This window comes from Magnolia sinica, chromosome 12 (assembly GCF_029962835.1).
Source record: "Magnolia sinica isolate HGM2019 chromosome 12, MsV1, whole genome shotgun sequence".
Taxonomy (NCBI): Eukaryota; Viridiplantae; Streptophyta; class Magnoliopsida; order Magnoliales; family Magnoliaceae; genus Magnolia; species Magnolia sinica.
In genome coordinates, this window is record NC_080584.1 from 42,857,940 (window position 1) to 42,881,659 (window position 23,720).

The following is a 23,720-nucleotide window of genomic DNA, read 5'->3' on the forward strand; positions in this document are numbered from 1 at the left end:
CGCCCGAGGGTAGGGGGCATTGCTAGGCTGAGTTTGACCAGCTCGTGAATGGGTCCGCTATCGACGTGCCGGATAGGTATTGGCAGACTAGTGGCCAGCGGATAGTGAGGTTTCTTACGCTCACTTGGACTATGCTACTAAGAGAGAGACAGTGCCATTTGGAGTGTACTAAACTCCAGTGATGATCCCAGAGAGGAACTGTACTGATATGTGGACTTATCGATAGGTGTTGCACACTCATTCATTCATTCATTCACTATCCACTCGGGTTGGTGGTGCGCAACTAATTATTGTGTACCTTCATAATGACAATGATTTCGGTTGGGCGCGCGACTAACCTGAGATCAGGAGTTTACCACATTGAGTCTGACTATCCAAATTTAGGTATGTGACTGGTTTGGATAGAAGTCCCTTGTGGTGGACTCCATAGCTTACGATACTACGTACTATCATCTCGACTTCACACTCTAGCATGGTCATTCCATTCGCATCGCATATTGCATTACATCCGTGTCATATGACATTTTGGGTTACTGTGTTTCTGCATTATATGGTCTAGATACGGCTGATGCTATTCGTGGACTCATCAGGAATTGCATATTGCATCGCATCCTCGGTATCTGATATCTGGCTCTTTGTGACTCCTTATTTGCATAGTTGTTCTATATTGTGTATTCTAATATTGATTGATTCATGGAGTTGTCCGTATTTCCGCTTACTCTGTTATCGTATGATTCATGATCTTGTCAGTATTTTTGCTTATTTCGATATTGTACGATTTATGAATTACCAGTATTTCCGGTATTGTATGATGACGGCATTGTATTGAATACTTGACACTTACCTTGTGCATACACTTATACTACCCTCTAAGCTTTCTACAAGCTTATGCACGATAGATGTGTGCAGGTGATGTTAGGTTGCAGCAGTGTTGAGCTTGAAGCGTATATCGGTCTTCTGAAGCATGACTTTCGATTTATATATTTCTTTTTCAGTATTGTACTCAAATGATTATATTAGTGGATATATGATGATGATGATGATGTTGCCTTTATGAATTGGGTAATCTTGTGGTTATGCTTATTACGAGATAAAAAAATATCCTCCTTCTAGGATCCCAGGATCAGAATCTGATGTATGGACGCTAGAAGCCGAGAATGGGGTTCTACGGAGGCTGTCGGCACCAGATTCGGCGATCGGAATTCTTGTGAATCTGATCTCCGGGTTTGAGGCGTGACAAGTGGCCTGCTTGATTGGTAGAGCCCCGCACTCGACTGGTCGAGTGAGACCCAAAAATGTTACTGGACTTTGAGTGGTCGAGTACTGTTCACTCGACTGGTCGAGCAGTCTTCAGGACTGGTTGAGCAGTCTGGTCCAACAGAAATTCTGAAAATTCACAACAAACCTTGAACTCTTCGAGAAAAATCTTTGACTGGTCGAGCCAGTGTCTGTACTAGTCAAACCATGACTAGGACTAGTCGAAATATGACTTATAAAATTATCAAATGACCTATGATATAAATGCAAATTGTATGACCTATTATAAGATCAATCTAAGGTCAAACAAACCTTATTTGTGAGATGGAATCATTGCATATATTCTTTTGATGTAGTTGAAGCTTGAAGACTTGAACTTATTGATATAGTTGAAGCTTGAAGACTTGAACTAGTACTTGGACTTTTTGATGTTGTTCTTGAGTCTCTTGATCTTGTGTTTGAACTTCTTGGACTTGTGTTTGAACTTCTTGAACTTGTACTTGAATGTAAGCAATGATGAAGTTGATCTTATAGTAACAGCTTCACAAGATACATACTCCAAAAGGTTTTGGCACTATAAAAGATACAGATTCCAAGAAGTTTTGGCACTACAAAATTTGACAAACCTAAGAGCTAGATAAGATATCATTTATAAAAAAGCCCTTCGATCTGATCGACTGAGTTGTTAATTAACAATTGTATAGCCATTGAAACATAGTTTCTTATAAAATAATATTCAGTTCTTAGATGTTTTGAGGGATTTTTAGTGCAATAAAAGATTATGTGAGTCCATATTAATATTTCACATCCTAAACCTCTAATCTCATAAGTTTCAAGTAATTTTTATGAGCTTTAACAATCTAACAAATATTTTAACCTTCAATGATAAGATGAACTTGAATTCTATAATTTTTTAGAACCCAAACCCAATCAAATTAACATATGTTTTGTCTAAATCCTCGATAAGATCCTTCTGAGTAAATCTCTTAGAATTTTAACTATCTAATTGGTTAGTGGAGATTCTACTGACCCACTGATACGTTACACGGGCCTCACCTAATCCTCTCTTTAAGTGCGCATGATCATTTCCGGGAAGGCATCAAGGAGAAGGTGTGCGTGTTACACCTCCACGCGTTAAGTTAGAAGGCACTGTCAGACGATAAAAAAATACAGGGCAGGTAGCGATGGGAAAAAGCAACAAAGCAGAGTAGTGAGATTCGGCAGACACGAGCGTCAAAAAGATAGATTTTCTTGGTAAGATAAAACAACGGATAACTCTCTCTCTCACATCTATCTCTCATCGCTTTGAAGATTTTCGTTCTTGGATTCATTTTTCTACTGGAAGGAGGGTATGATTTTTTATTTTATTTTTTGGGTTTGTTTATTTATTGGCAGGTGATGTTTGTACCTCAATTGTAGTTCAAATCTGACTGATATATATATATATATATATATATATATATATATATATATATATATATATATATATATATATATATATATATATATATTTTTTTTTTTTTTTTTTTTCTTTTTGAGTTTTGTTAATTGGGCTTAAAAAAAATAAATTCTTTGAGCGTCTTCTCTTTTCCTTTTACTATTTTGATTTTTATAACTTCTTTCTTTTCTTTTTTATATGAAATTTTCGTGGTGGGTTTGCTTCTTTCATTCTTTTCCTGTCTTTTTTTTTTTTTTTTTTGGGCAGGGGAGGAAGCGTTTTCTTTTCTTTTCTTTTCTTTATGTGGGTTTTCTGAATGTGACTGAATTTGATATTTGAGTTCTAAGGTGTGTTTTTATTTTTTTATGCTTTGATTTTTCTTGGTATTTTATAAAATGGGTTTTAAAGTTTGAGATTTTTTTTTTTGTGGGTTTTGAGGTTTCGATTTGTGCGGTTCTTTCTTTTTAAAAAAAAAAAAAAATAAAATTTATATATGCAGTTTTCTTTGGTGTTTCTTTTCTTTTTTAGGTCTGAAGTTGTGTTTCAGGTCCTAGTTTTTTTTTTCTTCTTCAAATTTTTATAAGGTGGGTGGTTTTCTTCATTTTAATTTTGCGGTGAGATTCTCAGGCTATGATTTTTATTGGCTGTGACTGATCTGATATATTCAGTGTATTTGATGTATTTTCATCTGTGCCTTCTTATCTCTAGTTTGACTTTTTCTTTATTCTTGTTGATAATGAGAGCATTTCAAAAGCGACTAATTGCAGATGAGAATGTCGGGCAACTAGCTGTGTGTGGGCCGACCATGTTGTGTATGACATCCAGCGGAAACAGGGTACCCCAATAACATGCTTATCCAACCTTTAGGTGGGCCACATGATAGAAAACAATGGAAGTCACCCAAGAATTCCAACTTTGTGTTGGGCTCAACTGATGGTTGGATTGGCTTGATTTCTAAGGTGTCCCATTTTCCTGGTGGGGTGATGCTGCTGGATGGGTTGGATGCCGTACACACATCATGTTGGGCCTCACCCACAAACTAGTCGCATGTGAGATGCTTTATTTTGTGATCTTTGAGTTTTTTGATATTTATTTTGTTTTTTATTTCATATGTTGGCATTTATGCAAATGTAAATGTCATGTAGTTTTAGCACTATGTCATGAGAACTATTGAGGGAGGGATAAATGATGTTTGAAACCTCACTACATATACTGGTATAGTAATTTTTTTGGCTGTTATAATACTTTTGGTCTATACAGGCCGCTATTGAAAAGAGTGGTGAATTTTGAAAAAGAAAATGGTCGTATTATAAGTACCTGATTTTCTATTGATAAATTCTGTTGATTTTTTCTGCATCTTTCTGAACCTCTGCTTGTTTGTCTAGCTTTGAGTTTTGAGGTTTGAAGGTTTTTTTTTTTTTTTTTTTTTCAAAAGTTTTGAAGCGGGTGTTTGATAACATGGAAGGAAATGTTGTTAGAAGGGTCATTCCCCCAGACAATAGTTGCCTCTTCAATGCTGTCGGGTAAGCTTCGAAACTGTTTGGCTGTCTCCTGATTTCTAAATAGGTAACTGGTGGATCTGTCTACATTGTCTTGTTTTCTTTTTGTGCAGATATGTCATGGATAATGACAAACATAAAGCTCCAGAATTAAGACAGGTCAGTCTTCATTTTATGATACCGACTTGCAGCTTAAGTCATATTGTTAAGTACATTATTCAAGTGAGTAACTTGATGTGTGAAATCTCCTATTCAGTATTGGGCACATGAGGAGACCTATGCACACCGAGAGAGAGAGAGAGAGAGAGAGAGAGAGAGAGAGAGAGAGAGAGAGAGAGCAGCCAACAATGCTAATCTCCATGCGACCCTCTCTTACTTCCCAAGGCTCACCCCATGCCATGACATAAACAAGTTCGCCGTTGAGTCTGGAATCACCCACGGCATACTGAAGATCTTGAGAAGGCTAGACCAAACTATGCGAGCAAATGGACAATGAATAAACAAGTAATCCACTGAGTCGGCATTCCCCATGCACAAAACATAGACATTGGGGATTATCATTACTCTTTTCTGGAGATTGTCAATGGTCAAACCCTCTTCCTCTCAACTAGCTACGTGCATGCCGCCACTTTATGGGGATCCATATAGTGTCATACAAAAGATATCTACATATGATTACCTTCCTAGTTCCTCCACTGAAGAGCGAAGCATCTTACAGAATGAATGAATTGAGAATTGGCCCGAGCTATTCTTTCGCCACACCATCTTATCCCTCTCCCTCACCAATGGATCATATAGGTGGATTCTATCAAGAAACATAATGGACTCTTCAATTTCCTCTTAAAAAAGATTCCTTCAGCAAAGAGGCAACCACACAATCACATTTCCACTTAATCAATAGCACCTTGAAACCGTTATGTCATTATCCATATCTAGGTGTGCCAATCTTGGAGACAACCATTAGAAAGTCATTTGGTCGTCCCGACGCCTTGTCCATTGCTGCTTTGACTCCTTCCTTTGTAAAATGGTTTCTCAAGTGACTCAGCTTTAGCATTAGATAAATTGTTGAATTCCAAATTGTCTAGTCTCAGCCTTTCCCCTCATTTCCTGATTAACATACTTTCATAGAATTGCATCACTGCCTCACACAATTTGTCTTTTCCTTCCATTCTTCTACTGCCCACTAGAGTGCTAATAATCTTGTTGCTTCTAGCTCCAGTGCTTACAATGCTGTGGAAATATCTTGTGTTTTTGTCCCCCCTGCTTTTCCTAACTGCTCTAGACCGTTGATGCCACTTGATTTCCTCTTTTAAGCGATTCGTATAATCTTAAGTTAGCTTTGCATTTATTGCTTTTTCTTCCTCCAATAACTCCATCCCATCCTTCTTGATGTCGATTTCCTAGATCCCCTTGAGGATATTTCAAATTTCAACCTCATGGTTCCCCAACACCTCTTTCTTCCAAGTGCTGATTTTTCAAAAGCCTCAACTTGTGGCGGAGCCTAAAACCAGCATAGCCTTCCACCCCAAACGACTACCACTCTTTCAGTAACCCCAAGAAACCTCCACTTCTAGCCAAGATAACTTGAATCTAAATGGCTTTGGCCCCCCAGTTCTCGTCCTCCACCTCTAGCAAAATGGGACAATGATTGGACAGCAGCTTTGGCAAACCCGGCTGAGGGACACCGGTTTCGACAAACCCCGCTGGGATACCAATGGGTATTTATCCACCCACCTTGTTAATACAAAAAATCTGTTGATCTTGGACATAATAGGTCTCGCCTGCCCATTTGACCAAGCATATTTAATAGTCCCTATTGGAAGGTCAACTAGCTCACGCACCCACTCTGAAAAATCTCCCATGCTACACGTAATTCTGTCCCAGCTAGACTCTTCAAACTTAAATCTCTTCACGTTGAAGGCGCCCTCCACACACCATGGGATGTCATATCTCTCTCGCATGATGTTCAATTCAGCCCAAAAGTCTTGTATTTTTGGTGCCTCATTCGAACTCTACACTGCCGTAAACAACCATCAATTTGCCGTCCCATCCTTTAGAACCACTGACGTTGAGTAATTTCCTCCCCACCAATCCTCCTTAACCCACTGATTTGTCTCCCACGCAACGACAATCCGTCTAGGAGCCCCCACCACATTAACAATCACCCAATCCTTGAACTTACATCCCCACAATGAATCCAAAATCTTCCTATCACAGTCAATCAACTTGGTCTCCTGAAAGGTGATAACCTGAGCCTTTGACTTTCGACACACTTCCTTAATCTGCCCTTTCTTTGCTGGTTGCCTAGCCTCCTAACATTCCAATAGAGGATTTTCATCTGGACATTGATCTTGCCTTTCTGCCCTTCCTTTCCCCTCCTGTACTTCTCCCTGAATCGTAGTTCACTGCAGAGACGAGACTGACCAGTTCTTGCTGCCCTTTTGGCGATCTTTGGATCTTCCTTTGAAGCACAGGGAACTCCGCACAGGGAACTCCTGACTTTCCCAATGCTCCATGAACTGAAAAAGATCATAGAAATCCTCATCACAGTCGCTGAAAGTGACTCCCATCATCTCCCCTACATGCAACAGCGCTTCCTTTATCCATCTCTTCCCTCTAGCCATCATCACAAAGCCTTCCACCCTGCAATCTGTACGCACACACACAGATGTACATTTATATATAGACAGACATATATGTATAAAATCTCCAATTCAGTAGTGAACTAAATGGTTCGGGTCAGCTGCATGAATCTTATTCCCCCATTCCACTGTATCAAGGATCATAATCTCAACAAAGCTATTGGTCATCAAATCTCTACCCATGTGCTTTTGGGCATTCCCCTTCCCCTTTTATAGAGTTCATCTGGAACCGACTCACAAGTCCAAACCAGTGCAGCTCTTGGTCTCCGATGTGCATGGCCAAACCATCCAAGTGTACTTACCCCTATCTTAGCACTCACTAGGACTACTACTAAGTTCCCTCAAATGCATTCATTTCTAATTCTACTTTCCTGTTCTTGCCATTCATTCATTTACCCCAACATCTTCATTTCAGCTACACTCAATTGTATGAATGTGTTGTTCCTTGACTGGCCAACATTTTGTCCCATAAAGCATCGCTGGTTCCCGTAAAATCTCCCCTTTAGTTTGATTGGTAGGTGGTGATCACATAAAACTCCAGAGGCACATCCTTACTTAATCCACCCAACACTAATAATATGAGCAACATCCTTCTCAATATCTCCATTCTCATGAAGACCCAAGATATCGGAAATGGTAATTTTTGGGTACTACTTGGTTCTCAATCTGAACAAATTCCTCTTTGCCTATTGTTAGTTTGTTACTGAAGTTGTGTTCCATATACTTTATTTTTGTCCTGCTAATTTTCAAACCTTTAGATTTTAAAGCATCCCTATACATTTCTAGCTTTGCATTTGCCTCTGCCCTTTTCTCGTCAATCGAACTATGTCATCTGCAAACAACATAGCTATGGGACTCTTCTTGTATACTGAAACTAGAATATTATCGAAATAGAGAGAAGAAGAGACAATTACCATTATCACCATAGCTTTGTCCTAGCTGCTGCTTAATAAATTCTATTTCACCAATTATTCCTACCGAATGGCATATAGTCGGTGAGTGCTTAAATCCCTTTCACAACCTCGATTGGAGTTCTTTTTAAGTATTCTTGTCATCCCCTTGTCAAGCCCTTAATGAAGATATGGGATTGATATAGATCAATCAAAGATTTGTACCTACATATATGTAAATGTAAATTACATGTAAATAGCACTCCAATTATAATTCTTCGCTACACCCATTCATATTTATTCCGATCAATTCGAAATAATCCAGCGTCAATTGCTCTAATTCATAGGTTTTTTATTGCCCGGGATCTATTGAATACTCTCATCAATGCCCCTTCCTCGCCAGAGTCATCTCCCATCGTTGTTAAACATGGCTGAACCCTCAATCTGCACTCCATTTTATCTCTTATTATATTAGGACCACTCTTAGGTTGCTGCGGGTAACCTCATTCTTAATCATGTCCTTCTGACTCTTCTGATACATCTATGTCAGCATCCTTATTTTCCAACATACAATCTCTGCTCCTGTTGCCTTATTGCACCAACTCTCTTCCACATATAGCAAGGACAATCAAGTAACTGTCTTAAAAAATTCTCCCTTGAGGTTCATGGACAGGCAACAATCACACAACAGTCTAGAGCAATGTTTTGAAAATTGAAATTATTTTCAATTGTAAGAGGGTTTGAATAGAGTCGAGTCTAATCGTAAATTGTGTAGTAAGTCGATTTTGTCGAAAATATAGAGGTGTAAAATAAATTAATATAAATAAGATATTGATTAGCCACCTGGTTTTTTAATCTACATTCATCAATTAAATGACTCCTGATAGTATCATCCTTTAAATAAAGCTTATCAATAACTGATAATCTGCAGGCAACTAAACATGTGTCTTAGGACATGATTTCAAATGAAAGAACGATCCATAAATGTGAAAACATGAAGTGTCATAGACTCCGACATTCTTTGATGAAGCATCGTAAACGGTGAACCCCTATCATCATTTTTGTCCTGTTCGTACAATCACGATTGAAAACACAATGAAAAGTTTTTTTTTTTTTTGTTTTTTTTGGGCTTTTGGAATTTTTAAGAAACTTGTGTAAAGTCACCACTAGAACCAAAACTTCCACAAAGAGGCAAAGATATGCCTTAGTTTTAATCTAAGTTCTTATGTGTAATTCTTTATGTGTAGCTGCTTCTGGCATCATGATGCTTGCCTGGCTCATCTTTCATCTTGGGGTCTTTTGGATGCATAGAACTGGGGTTCTCTGTCTGGTTCTGTGGAACTTCAGTTCCTGGAACTTGTTTTGTTTGGTTAACAACCCTCCTGTCCAGTTCCATGAAATTGGAAGTCTGGTGTTTGGATGGCAAATTCCTGGAAACTTTTTAGTTCCTGAGAGATCCCAATTCCAAGCTTTTACACCTTTCAAAAAAAAAAAGCTCCAAGCTTTCAAAGAAAAGCCTACGTATACAAAATTCTCTTAAAAATAGTAGTAAAAGAACCAAAAGATCTTAGAAACGAGGTCAGAAATTGATTAAATCCGAAGAATATACACAACAAACACATCAGAAAATCAATGAAATCCCAAAATCCACAAAACCCAAATGGTAAAGAAAATCTAGACCCAAAAGATATCTAATAATAGAAACCATATTATAAAAATTATGAAAATGGAAAATTATACAGAACCCATATCAGAAAAGCAAGAAAAACCCAAAATTTATGAAGCCTATATCTTAAGAAGAATCATAACAAAGTGTTTAGAATGCAGTATACTGTAAGACCCCATCATAAAAGCAATCGTCATCATCATTGTCTTGTCCTAGCTATCATAAAAGCAATCAAAACCCAAAATGTATATAAAAAAAACCCATATCAGAAAAACAATTTAAATACAGAATTTCACTCTCTTTTCATCAAAATGCAGAAAAAACCCAATGGAACCCCTCTACTCTCTTAATCTAGACTCTAGAGGTCGAAAATCTGCACCAGATATTTATTTATTTATTTATTTTTTTGGGGGGAGGGGGGGATCTGTCAATGCCTTATTTTTGTTAATGCAGTTACCGCAAATTAAAAAAGAAGAAGAAGATATTCTGCACCTTTTGAGCTGGAAATCCAGTTAGGTTAGGTTTAGATTGGAAGATATGGCTATTAACATAAAAACATGGAAAACATATTCAAAGGCTTTTAAGTTTCAATTCTTCTCCATCTTTCGTTTTTGGTTTTGAAATTGTTATTTTATTTATTTTTTTTAAAATTTTTTTTATAGCGAATCAATCCCTTAATCTCATAGCCCAGGCCCCACATCCCATGGGTTAGGACCTCGGCCGAACCCCCCTCGTGGGCTCCACTTCACATGGGTTCTGCTTCACGTGAGCCACCCGCCTCACACGGGCCACCCACCCCAAGTGTGCCCCTACATCCCACAGGCCACCCCACTTGGGCCCGATGTGACAATGGCCCTCCATTAAAGCCTTTGAAGAGGGTAGGTAGAGGATGAATTGAAAGAAAAAGAGGGTATATGCTGAGGCACATGAGTTACTAAGAAGATTGTTACAATGGGAATGTGGAGAGCTCGATTAAATGGTTTCCGTGGAAATAAAGCTCCATGGAACCTGACTTCTAGCTTTCGGGAATGGAAGTCAAGATGCTTGATTTTGGGAACTCATGTTCTATTCACTGAAGTTTTGTGGAACCATAGTGGTTCAAACTCCAATTCCTTTAATGTAGTTTCATGCATCCAAACGTCCTCTTGATTTCCCCATTAGACTGTTTTGCTTCACATGTCTGAAATTCTTATGCATTCCTAATCTATTCGTAAAGGTTATAGCTGCAACTGTGGCAAGTGATCCTACAAAATACAGTGAAGTGTTTCTTGGAAAACCAAATGGAGAGTATTGTGCTTGGATTCTTGACTCTGAGAAGTGGGGAGGTTTGGCCAATATCTTTGTCTTTTACTCTTTGTCTTTTACCAGCTAGAAATTTGAGATTATTTCTTTTTGATAGCATTATTGGTGGATAAACAATTCTTCATTATTATGATGTCTAAGGCATCCAAATGCTTTGCATTATATAAACTACTTTTGCCACATGACAAAAATATATATTCAATGCATCAAACAAATGAACTAATGTTTCATTTTTCGCCGACTTTGGTTAGATTGAGTTATGTAGATGAGATGTGAATATATTTGTGCAGATCTAGCTTCGAACTTACAAGAGAAATCTACATTATTAAATTTCCTCTTTTAGAATTCCCTTACATGATTATTTACGTATTAAAAAAGAGGCGGTCTCCAGTCCAATTATTTGGACTATAAGTTATGGTTCAACCAGTGGATAACTTCCAACCTTTCATGTCTGTGTGACATCTAACCTGTCCATAAGGTTGGCCCTTCATGAAGATCACATTGTGCAAAATGCTGCCGTATCCTCACATCTAGTGAACCATACTTGTATTTTGTATTTATCAATGGCTACACTTTTTTTTTTTCATGGTGTACCCCACCTGATGAGTAGATAGGAGTATGGGAATGATTTTTGCAGTAGGTGATTCTCACGGTGGGGCAAACCTATTGGAAGGGGGTTGGATATCTCATGCGCTTAACAGATTGGGAGTTATTTGCTGGGTGGACTGTACCTTGTGGTCCAACCAGATGGACTTGAGACCTCATTAAAAAATATGTATATCTTGTGGGTCTCCGAAAATATATACAAATCAAGTTAACACATTTCATTGATTAAATAACCATCATCATCATCATCATCATCATCATCTAAGCCTTGTCTGAATTAATTGGGGTCAGCTGTTGAGTAAATAGTAAATACCCTTACCTACCAAAAAATTCAGTTACAACTTACAAAATGCCCTTCTACAGATGTGGTTGCAACACATTATATGTAACTGCCACCTTTTCATCCATTGCCCTTGGTCTGCAATGTGTGGGAGACCTTCTTTGCTCTCTTCAATGTCTAATAGGTAGTGCCGAAGTCGATCATAGATTTCCTCTGGGCTCGGCACCGTGGAGGGGGTGGAAAGAGTTGTAGGGTGCTTTGGAGGCTGACCCTCTTTTCTTTTGATAAAGCATTATTCACCGATTGAAAAAAAAACTTGACAATTGGAAGTTGCTTTTGTTCCTAGGAATTAATTTGGTGGTTTTTGTTGTTGTTATTATTGTTATTATTTATGTAAGCCTTTTTTCCTTTATGGATTCAAACCAGTAGCTCAGTGGTTGGTGGGCTTTGTTTCATCATTGAGGTCTTGGGTTCGAGGCACCTTACCTACTAGAAAAAAGTCCTTATCCTTTTTGTTCGTGTCTTTGTTTTGTGTTCTTTTTTTGATCATATCTTCTTGGGTAGTATTGTTTGAATCCTGTTAATTTATGGGTTGCAGGGGCGCCTCTTCTAGTATTGTTGTTTAATGTATTTTGCCTATTGCGTATAAAATTAAAAAAGAGGAAGATGGTATTATCCCTCAAAATTCTAGGAATATGCATACCTGTCAATGATATACTTGATTGAGATTCAGTAGGCAATGGTTTTGCTTGACCGTACGATTTTGTTGGTATATTGGTTGCCAAGTGAAGTGGCATCATGTCTACTTGTAATGGTACAATTGTGTTTCCCATGCATGTTGAAATATGTATCTTTGAATGATTAGTCCTATTCTGCATACACTGCTCTTTAGAGCCTCTCCATGACACCTTTAGAAAGTCAAGGTCCATGTCTCCAGGGTCCTCTTGCTTCCACCACCCTTGCAATGGCAATTCAACATCTGGTAGTGTTTTCACAACATTTACTATTTGTTGAGAAGAGGCATGATGAGGAATTTGATATTTCTGCTTTTATTTATCAATATCTGAGTTTGACGACCTCAAATTCATGTTTTGTTCCATCTTAAAGGCAAAGCAATTGATGCTGAATCCCGATTAATGCATTCATGCCCATCGTTGCAAAACCCGCTTGTACATGGATTTATGCACTTAGAGACAGACATGCAATGGCGACCATGACATTAATTTATTACAATAATCTTACATGCACAAGGATCCTTGCAAATTATTAATCTTCAATCAAGTTAGAAAATAGAAAATATTCAGCTGCACAATTCATCCCAACTTACACGCAGGCAAACACAGTCATCACACACACAGTCAGGGTGGTGTTGGCAATGTCGCCGATGCTTTTTAGTGATACCACACGTGCACACACACACGGGGTAGTTAACGTCTCCAAAGCTTTCAAGTGACACATGGCATGACCAATCTTCCATCCGAGGGATTTATTTAATCATATTAGTGGGGGTAAGGCATGGTGCGAAAATCATACCGAATGGATGATACTCTTTGGATGTGCGGACCATTTTGTTACAGCCTATCCGTTTTTTTATGAGCCATAGGTTGCATAATCGAATTGCATTGATCTTAACTGTCTATTTTTCATGATATTAATTGGAAAATATTATAAATCCCCACCACCCCCGCAGACATATAATTTCATGCACTACCTCAGAAGATTTGAAATGATCCTGGGTCTCCTTAGAAATGCACAGAAATGTTAGTTCCAGGTTGTTGGAACAAAAAGAGTTCAGGAACCAGGCCATTATCGACTGATTGTTGCTCCAATCAAGTATCTTCCAAACAAATTGTGAGTCTTCAACCAACAAACATGGAGTACAGCCATCATTGTATCCCCATGAGTGTTTCCTCAAATATAGTTTAACACATCATGACTGTAGTAAATTTCCTCCACCTAATCTCCATGAAACTATCATGATCCTGGGGTTTGATTACGAGATTGGATATTTCGAAGCAATGATTGGTGAAATATGATTCTTAAAGCTGTCCCTAGATAGATAGTACAACACTATGATGAAGAAGATTAAGTGGGGATCAATGATATGCTACAGAATTGGAGTATCCATCTTCTTCCGCGCCCGCCCCCCCCACAAAAAAAAAAAAAAAAAAAATAAATCTTTGGGCCATGTTTGGAAATGATGGATTCCATTACGAACAATGGAAAAGGAAAAGATTTTTCCTTTGATGTGACGATCTGTGTTGTTTATATAGCAAACAAAAGGGTGCATTCCATCAAGCAATTATCACACTTTCCATCATTTGGATTCTTTGCACAAGAAACTAGATGGGTATCGTGAGAGGAAGATGAGACTTGCCATCTAGACATGAACTTAAAATGGGAATCCGTGTTTCAATAGTTCTCAAAGTCATAATTGGGTCAAGGTATGCCAAAACGGTTACGTAACAGCCATTACATAATGGTAACGGTGGAAACGGTAACGTGTTACAGAAAAAAATGGCCCATAATGGCTCCATAATAGTCTGTTATGGGGCCAAAATAGTTTTTTTTGTTTTTTTTTTTTTTAAATAATTATAATTTTACTTTATTTTTTTAAAAAAACTAATGCTAACGGCAGTGGCCATTACGGCTACTGTTATTGTTATGGAATACCTTGCATTGGGTAATCATTGATTTTTTCCCTTTTTTTTTTCTCCCTTTTCTTTTGCCATGGAGTCTACATATCCAACATGCCATGAATAACAGTCTAAATGTTGAGAAAAACCTAGACGTACCAATAGCATCAGAGGAAACGGAAACATCTAACAAAGAAACTTTCCGTTACCCAGTAATCTCAGCCAGGTGCACCCGTCCCTCCTGTCACGAATAAATCAACTCCAAGTCTCTTACTTTTGTTCAAAAGGGATTAACTTAGAAGAAAATTGAGTGCAGGAGCACTGACACTCTCAAAGGCAGTATAAAGCTGCACAGGGAAGTGGACCAATCAATGATGATTCTGTACTCTCAAAACCCGTAGGAACCTTCCTGTACTTGTTATAACTTGTAAGATCTTGCTTTCAAAGGTTATGAAGTGGATGTTTGGATTTCTACTGGTCAGCCTGCTGAGAGTAAGTTTTCTGTTTTATTTTCTGAGGGTGGACATTTTGGGCATTACTTTCAGAGAAAATTATTTTGACAGACCATAAACTGGGAAGAGCCTTTTCCCTTGTGTCGCTGATCATTTTATAACTGATACATGCTTTCTTGGTTCATCGTTAGTGGATATTTCAATTCCATTTGTACACTTTGTTACCATAAGTTAGGAAATTGTAGACACACTTCTTGAGATGTTCAAGTCCTAGGAAATTGCCCTGTGTTTTCTCATTAAATATCTGATAGTGTTCATCATTGTGTCCACTGTAAGTTGGCAGAACATTTGGTTCTTCTTTTTCCATATTGCAGAGGGATTACTTGAAAAGTTAATATACTTGATTAAATGGGATAATTTGTGGAAGGCGAGGAAGGTAGGTGGCTTGAGTTATGAGAGTTCGATTAGCCTCTGTTAGGTAAATGAAGGTTGAGAAACTGAATGCCAATTAGCTTGGATAAGACTTTGAATTTCTTAAGAGCATTTAAAGTTTAGTCCTTCAATTTGTTAAGAGCATTTAATGTTTGTCCTAAGTTTTTTGTCAATTAATGTAATGCCTTAATAATTCAAGAACATTTTGAAACTTGTAAGTTTTGCTATTTCGGATCTTTTTATACTTTCATTCTTCTGGTTGTTTTTGCTGCATAAATTTACTTAATTTTAATGCTGTAAAATTTCATGCATTTAGTAAATTTCCCAGATAAATAACCTTTTCTCCTGTGTGGTTTTGAAGGTGCCATTGAGCTTTCAATATTAGCAGATTATTATGGGCGTGAAATTGCAGCATATGACATCCAAACTACCCGTTGTGATTTGTATGGTCAGGTCAGTAACACGCTTAAAAATAAGGATCCAATTCTTATTAAGGGAAATGACTCAGTGGAGGCTTCTTCACAGCTCCCATGCAACCTGCTTTTGCACTTACACATGGAAAGGGGGATGGATAGTCAATCAGGACAGCCTATGTAGTGCCCCGCACTGTGGAAGTCCACAGTTCAAAGACTACAGAAATCAGTGATCCTAGCCCTTGCTTTTACCCACCCTTCCCAGATGAATGTAGACCATCCATCATTATTTCTATTGTCAATATTAAGGGAGACGATCAGATGCTATGATCATCGATCATTTGGTTATTTTGGTTTTTTTTTTTTTAATTTTTTTTTTAAAATATTATTTTATAACTGTGGGACATCCTTGATTGGGCCACTTGGAATGGCCCTCCTGCAATGTCTACACAGTGGAGAGTAGGTTGCATGGAGGCTCAATGGAGATTGCTCCAATAAAATTTTTTCCTCTCTATCTCCACTAAAGGTAATCTTAGCTTGAACCTCAGATCTCAATGTTGAATGCACCATCTACCATTGGGATATGGGCTTATTTCCCTTCTCACTAGCTGTTTCTTCACAGTACTAATGTTTTTCTTGATTATCAAAACAGGCAATGAACTATCCAGAAAGAGTTATGTTGATTTATGATGGCCTGCATTATGATGCGTTAGCTGTATGTTGCTTCTGGACCTTTATTATTATTATTATTATTATTATTATTCTCTTTGAGCCAATGCATTTCCTTTGTTGATTTATTTTCAGTACCTTCACCGATGGAAATGCATGTTAACTATGGTCTCCTCATGTGATATTCAATTTCCATTTCTTGCATCATCCAGATGTCTCCCTCTGAAGGAGCCCCAGAAGAGTTTGATCAAACAATTTTTGCCATTCAAAAAGATCGTACCATTGGGGCAGTTGAAGGGCTTGCTCTTAATCTTGTGAAGGATGCCCATAGGTAAAAGCTTCTATCATTTTCAACATTTCTTTTCTATATCATTTTAAATATTTCTCTGTGTTTGCAATGTTGTAGCTGTTTTTGTTTTATCCATGTGGAAAACGCATATCAATGTTCCAAAAGAATGACAATTAGAGACTTCTCTTTTCCGTCCGACTATTCACCAACCTTTCGTCAACAATATTGATATATTGTGTATTCCAATACAAATAATGAAATGCATATTTAAACTATTTTGTACTTTTATAGTGTGACATGATTGAACCATCTATTTGTATGCTTATTGTGTGATGGTGGGTGTTGTGAATGTATTTACATTGATGTCAAAGGTTCAATAGAACCGCTACTATATTGTGCTAACAACCATGACCCTTAACACATGATTACCACGACCCTTAACATGTGAGGGTCGATGTTGTTATCTATTACGGGTCGGGGTTATCATTATGGGCCCTTTGTGGTTATTATGTGTTAAGGGTTGTGGTTGTTGTGTGTTAAGTGTCTTGGTTGTCATTTGTTAAGGGTCGCGGTTGTTAGGACAATATAGTAGTAGTTCTATTGAACCTTTGACATCAATGTAAATACATTCACAACACAAGCATACAAATAGATGGTCTAATCATGTAACACTAAAAGTACAAAAGAGTTTAAATATACATTCATTCTTTGTATGGGAATACACTTAATTTTCCCTGCCAACGGGGAGCAATGTGCACCCGACCCGATTCCCACGCCGAAGAATGGAACGTAGGAGACTAGTCTGCTTGAGAATAGCACATAAAAGTGTGGTGGTGGATCCCATCAAGGAAGCTTTGAAGAAGATGAATTTCGGAGTAAATAACATTGAAGAATGTAATGCTGGAGACTAGAGCGGGCCGGAGAATGGTGGTGGGTCCTAAGAAGGAAGCTTCAAAGGAAGAAGCTCTCTAAAAAAATGCCAAAAAATTCAAAATGGGCTCTTCCCAACCAACTTGGTCTTATTAAATGGTCTTCAAACACTGTTTGTAGGGCCTACTGTGAGGTATGTATCAAATCCACTTCGCCCATTGAATTCAGATTTTAATTTAAGGACATGAGCCCAAGAATGAGGCACATCCACAAAATAGGTGGACCATAAAACAGAAAATAGTTGGGATTAAAAGCTGGGCATGATCATTTGTTGTGGACAACGGAGGGCTTATATCAGGCAATATTTTTTTTTTCCATTTGTCCACACCTATACGATGAGAATGAGCGGATTAGATCTCCCCCTATAGTGGCCCTAGTCAACACTTGATGGGCCCATGTCAACATCATGGACAACCCCTGTATCTTCTCCCATACTCAAAGCTAAGTACGGGCATGTGTCTCAATGCTAGGGGCAGTTTCGTCTTTGAAAAACTGTCAGGAGGTAAAAAGTATAAACATTTAAGAAGGGGAGCTAAACGCGTGCAAAGACATACCTTAGGGCCATTTTGGTAAAAACTCTTTACACAATTTAACAAAAAATCAACAAGTTACATTAAGAGAGAAATAATCGTTAAAAATTGGTTACCTCTTAAAAAAATTATTAAAAATTTTGAACATAGAATTTTTATTGATAAATGATAACTTGATAATTTGAACAACTTAGAAGTTACAACTTAATTTACAAATACAATTTACAATATATAAAAAAAGTATTACTTACAAAGTTACAAGTTTCAAGTAATTAACTTACAAATTTAAAATATAAAAAATAAATATACTAACATAGGCTACTATATACATTGATCCACTTGCCATTGTGGCACCTGATCACTACCACCATCATCATTAAAATCGTCTCCTTCTTTGACATATACTTCATATTCATCTGTTTTTTCATCATATATTGGTGCTAGTCAGGGTGTCCCAAATCGGTTACGTATCGACTGATACGTAACGGTAACGGTGGGACCCATTACGCGATACGGGGCTGTATCGGCCGATGTCCCGATTTTGTACCCGCCGCCGTAGTACCCCATTCTCGGCTCCTGAGGTAGGTTCCGATCCTGGGATCCTACAAGGAGGATTTTCATAACAATATAATCACTTCCAATGCGAGCATACCCAAGATCACAGCAAGTACATCTGAGAATAACAAAGGCACACATCACAAAATCCACTAAAAATTTAAACTTTTACAATCATCCAAAAGGTCCAAAAGGACATACATGAGAATAAAAGGAAAAGAGAGAGAAATCAGCAACACTGGAGTCCTCACTGCTCAACTCTACTCCATGCTCTGCTGCTACGGCGCCTACCTAGAGTCTCCTGCACGTATCAATCGTGCATAAGCTTATAGAAGCTTAGAGGGTGGTGTAAGTGTGTGACAATGGTGCACAGAAGATTAGTAGGAGGTATAAGGAGAGAAGCATAATCAATGAACATATCACTAGTCTTACCAAGGCTTACCATGAATGCGATGCAATAAGTAATGAGTGCATACCAAGGCAATGTATGAAAGGGGGGCTTGTACAGCCAATGCTAATGCGATGTAAGTGATGTCAATGCTCATATCCAAACCATAAGTCAAGTACATTTTCAATCATAAGGAAATCACCGGTGTCCATTACACCGCCTGAATGACGCTGCTCTGCAGATCCCGCAATCAAACGAGCGTAAGAGACCTCACTACCCGCTGTGGACAACTAATCACCAACAAGGCACGAAGGTAGCGGACCCATTTACGAGTGGTCAGACTTAGCTAGCAATGCCTCCTCACACCAGGCGGGTAAGGCCACACCCCTATCCAACCGACTACACGACAGTGGGAGTCGCGGCCTAACAGTATAAGGCCCTCGTGCGCTCATGTATTCCACCGGTCACGGCGTTGGAGCAGATCCTTGGTACCATGGAAGTTTTGGGAATCTCACCCATGGGCATCCTACACACCCAGTATGCTCAAGTAATATTTCCGGTGTCCACACATGCGGCCATCCACAAATGTCCCTGTGGAGGCAAGGCCCTGATGAAGCAAGGGCGGTATCCTCATGAAATGCGATGCCAATGCATGAGTTGCACACACAGATCATGCACAAGTTTCAGGCACTCAATGTGCAAAAGGGGAGAAACTTCATCCCCGAATGACCACTATACAATGCAATCAATTCATACAGATGATGCATATGGGTTGCAACGATGTAAGTGTGCTACCCGAGGAATATGAAATTACCTGTCCCAAGGAGGGTCAAGATCTAGGCACATCGACGTATTCTAAGAAGAAGAGAAGCCCTCTAGTGGGAGCCCGAGTACTTTGGGATGACCCACAAACTAAGAGAGTCAAAAACCTAAGGAGGAGCAGTCCTAGCATGCCCAAGGTGGGCCTTTAACCACCTATAAGGGCCTCTATGGGCCTACCTTAGGGCCACCAAGGAGGACATCCAACCTCAACTGGGTCCCAAAAGGTAGCCTACTATATATGTAAAGAAAGGTCCAAGGCACAATCAACCCATGGCCTAGTGGGCCATACACTAGGCCCAAAAACAAAGGCAACCTGGTGGGCCCTTAAGCAAGGTTAGGGCCCAACCATAAGGGTCATAGGTTCATTCATTGTAGTAGGCCTAATGGGCAGCCCATTATCCCAACATATGGGAAATTCTTAAATTTTTAACACATGTAAGTTGGGCCTCACATCTCGGCCCAAGTATGGATTTATTATAGTGGGCAAACAAGGGCCCAACTACTTGAGTATTTGGCCCATAAGGCCCATCACAATGACATGGTAAATATAGGACCCAAGGGTTCAATGGGCCTATCAAAAGTTCCATCCCAACCAAGGCTATAAGGCCCTTACTTAACTAAGAGACTAGCCCAAGAAGAATCCTATTTGGGATGGGCCTTTAATCATACACTAATTAAGCCCAAAAAATAAAATTAAGATGATAAGATACTGACATAAATCATCCTCAAATCTAGTGGGCCATATTGCCCCAAAGAACATCTATAGGCAACAATTATTGGGCTCAATGCCAAATTCCAGCCCACCCGAATTTCTGGGTTGGTGGAGTTCAGCATTAGAAGTATTTCTTAGTATAATTAATTTTGGATGGCTCACACAAATCACTGTGGGCCCCACCAGATGAGGGAGGATATACAATACATATATGAAATGGGCCGTGTTAGAATGCAAGCCCAGCGGTAGCCTAAGGCGGGGATGTCCCATGTGTAGGCGGTCCTATGGGCCCGGGGTATATGGCCCAAAAATCCACCTAATGTGTTCTAATTGAATAAAAAGGGGGCAAGTATGATCCATCCCCTAAGGACCCTACATGGATGGGTGGTGGGACATTCAACACATCGAGGTGGGCCCACGAAGCAGAGGCTAGATGCCCCAGCCTGGGTGTCCCTGCCTAGCAGACCACTTCCAGCCACACCACGGGCAACTCAAATGTATTTTGGATCTGAAATTTTACAGAGTGATACTTCCATAGGTGACCTACACCCCCACAAAATTTTAAGATTTTTGGACACTTAGAAATATTTTAATTTGTTTAAATAAAATAGACTGTCCAGAAAATCGGACTGACCTGACGTCCCAACGTGGTGGGCCAGTCCGGCCCTTGCCACGGTGTACACAGAGGTCCGTTGGCCCTGAAATTTGGTAAGTGGGTCCTAGAATGGGTGGAACATATCTCCATAAAATTTCAGAATTTTTAGACATATATAAAGGTTTTAATTTATTTAAAGAAATCAATCTGTCCTAAAAATCGGACTGATCTGGACACTGTATTGTAATGGGCCAGTCCAGCCACCACCATGGTGTGTACAGGTGTCCATTGGCCCCAAAATTTTGTAGGTGGGTCCTACCATAAGTGAACCACCTCTCTGTAAAATTTTATGATTTTTGGATACTCATAAATATTTTAATTAAATTAAGAATTTCAATCTGTCCAGGAAGGGATGTTGCTGTCCATGCATTGTTTACCCAATAAGGTGGGCCCAACCTTCATCCAAGAGGGGAAAAATGGAGGTTTAGTATTTTCTTCATAAAATAAAGTAAGGTGGGGTCCATAAAAGTGGCCCATCCTTCAGAGAAACCAAGCTGAAGTGTATGTTTTCCCTCCATACATGTGGGTTGGACAGCCCAACAAGGTGGACCGCCCACCCCTATGGGCCTCCTTTTTGGGTACCATATCATGGACCATCTGAGGTATGACCCATCACACCTCATGGTGGGGTCCACACCTTCTCATTACACTCCATACTTATAAAGAAAATAATGACAATCATGATCCAAAAATCCATGCCAAAGATTGAACATGACAATCCATGCAACAGTCCAAGTTTTTGGACAGCAATACATGGCTGGACACATCAGCCTATATCTCAATAATCTCAGCCATAAAAAAGGTGTGTGGCCTTCCTCAGTGGGCCCCACATAAGTCCAAATCACATACTAGAACTAGGACACTTGCATGCATTTGATTAAGGTGTCCGATGATCATGGAGTTAGGTGATAAGAGCATCCCACCTTGCTGGATTTTTATTTTTATTTATTTTGGGACATCCAAGGCCCACTATAAATGGGCCACACACACACTATCATCCATACATCCGAGAAAAGAGAAGAAGGAAAGAGAGTAATCCGGCCATGGGGGTAGGGCCCCGCCACTAGTGGGCCCTCCCAAGAGTGAATCATACCCATACAACTACATTGATTTTACATGCAACATAAAATCACTACATGCATGATATATAATTGTTATGGATGGTTGGGATGCCATCCCAACATGATCCTTAGGGTCTAGATGACCTTAAGATGGAGTGGATTATAAAATACATCATGATGGGGTCCATGGAGAATGACCCCATCATGGATCATGACATGCATGTAGGATGGGCCAAAGGGCCACATCCATGGGATCAAATGGGATCCCCACCATGGATTGGTGGGTCCCATATGATCCATCTAGAAAGAAAAAAAGATCAAAGGGTAGAAAATAAGATCAACAATTATAATCACCCACCTTGAATCTTCAAGCTACCACCAACACTAGGTACTCCAAGCTCCAAGCTTAAAGGTTCAATGGTCAAGATGAGTTTGTGATGGCTAGATGGAGGAAGAAAGGAAGGAAAAATTGCTGGAAATTGGGAGAGGGAGGGCTGGAAATTCTTCCATGGAAGAGGAAAATGAGAGAATGAAGGAGGAGAGAGAGAAAGGAAAGGTTGTAGGGGAGTCATCATTACTCTCCCTCCTTGGTAAGAGAAAGAAATCATAACCTATGGTGATACAAACAATGCTTGCTAGGGTAGGTTAGGTGTGGGTAGTGTTTAGGATGGGTAGTGTTTATTCCATGGGAATTGTAGTGTGTGTGGGTGGTGTGCATGGGAACTTGTGCATGGGTGGTCCATATGCTTTTGTACAAAAAGTGGGCCACATGATGAAATGCTCACAACTTTTGATCTATAAGTCGGATGAATGCACAAGACGCATCGTTGGAATCGCAACGACGATGCGGTCACAATGGTATAGGTCTCAACTCGCGAGTCGGGTCTTCATGAGTGGGCTCACGGATGACCGCAAACACTATCCAAGGGTCACGGGTCGCCGGGATTCGACCGGTAGGACCGCGGGATCAAGATGGACGGAATGCATACTCACACACACACATGCACACATGCAAGAACTCGGGTCGGGTCTTACAATCCTCCCCACCAATAAAAAAATTTCATCCCCGAAATTGACCAATGTAGGATAAAATGAAAAGTAAACCCCATCATCATATAATAATCATCAAATGAGAAGGCAATACATCTGTATATATCAATCAACAAACAAATGAGGATAATGCTCTCTAATCTCAGCCGCGCGTTCCTAAGACGCCTCGACCTCCGAATGATGACCTCATTGCACCTTCACCAAGGGAATGACCTTGGTCTTAAGGACCTGCTCCTTTCGATCAAGAATACGAATCAACTGCTCAATGTAGGAAGCATCCTTACAAACCTCAAGTGGCTGCCAATCAATCATGGAAATAGTGTCCGACCCACATTTTCACAACATAGAAACATAGAATACATCGTGGATCGCAGACAACTCAGGAGGTAAGGCAAGTCTATAGGCCACAGCCTCTACGCGCTTGGTAATCTCAAAGGTCCAATAAATCTCGGGGTGAGTTTGCCCTTCATACCAAAGCAAACCACGCCCTTCATAGGTGAGACCTTAAGATATACCATGTCCCCGATTGTGAACTCGAGGGGTCGA

The 23,720-nt window shown here is 39.4% G+C and overlaps 1 protein-coding gene across 2 annotated transcripts in view; it reads left to right on the forward strand.

Moving 5' to 3' along the window:
- The first annotated feature begins 2,426 nt into the window (after positions 1 to 2,426).
- LOC131221280 (OVARIAN TUMOR DOMAIN-containing deubiquitinating enzyme 2) overlaps positions 2,427 to 23,720 on the forward strand; it is a 47,062-nt gene continuing 25,768 nt past the window's right edge. Inside the window, exons 1-7 of one of the 2 annotated variants that reach the window (XM_058216484.1) lie at positions 2,427 to 2,606; positions 4,131 to 4,218; positions 4,308 to 4,353; positions 10,609 to 10,717; positions 15,462 to 15,553; positions 16,166 to 16,228; positions 16,395 to 16,513. In XM_058216484.1, coding sequence (XP_058072467.1) covers positions 4,154 to 4,218; positions 4,308 to 4,353; positions 10,609 to 10,717; positions 15,462 to 15,553; positions 16,166 to 16,228; positions 16,395 to 16,513 — 494 coding nt within the window. In that variant the 5' untranslated portion in view covers positions 2,427 to 2,606; positions 4,131 to 4,153. Of the gene's footprint in view, positions 2,607 to 4,111; positions 4,219 to 4,307; positions 4,354 to 10,608; positions 10,718 to 15,461; positions 15,554 to 16,165; positions 16,229 to 16,394; positions 16,514 to 23,720 lie in introns of those variants that run through there. The other variant, XM_058216485.1, reaches the window with a different exon arrangement.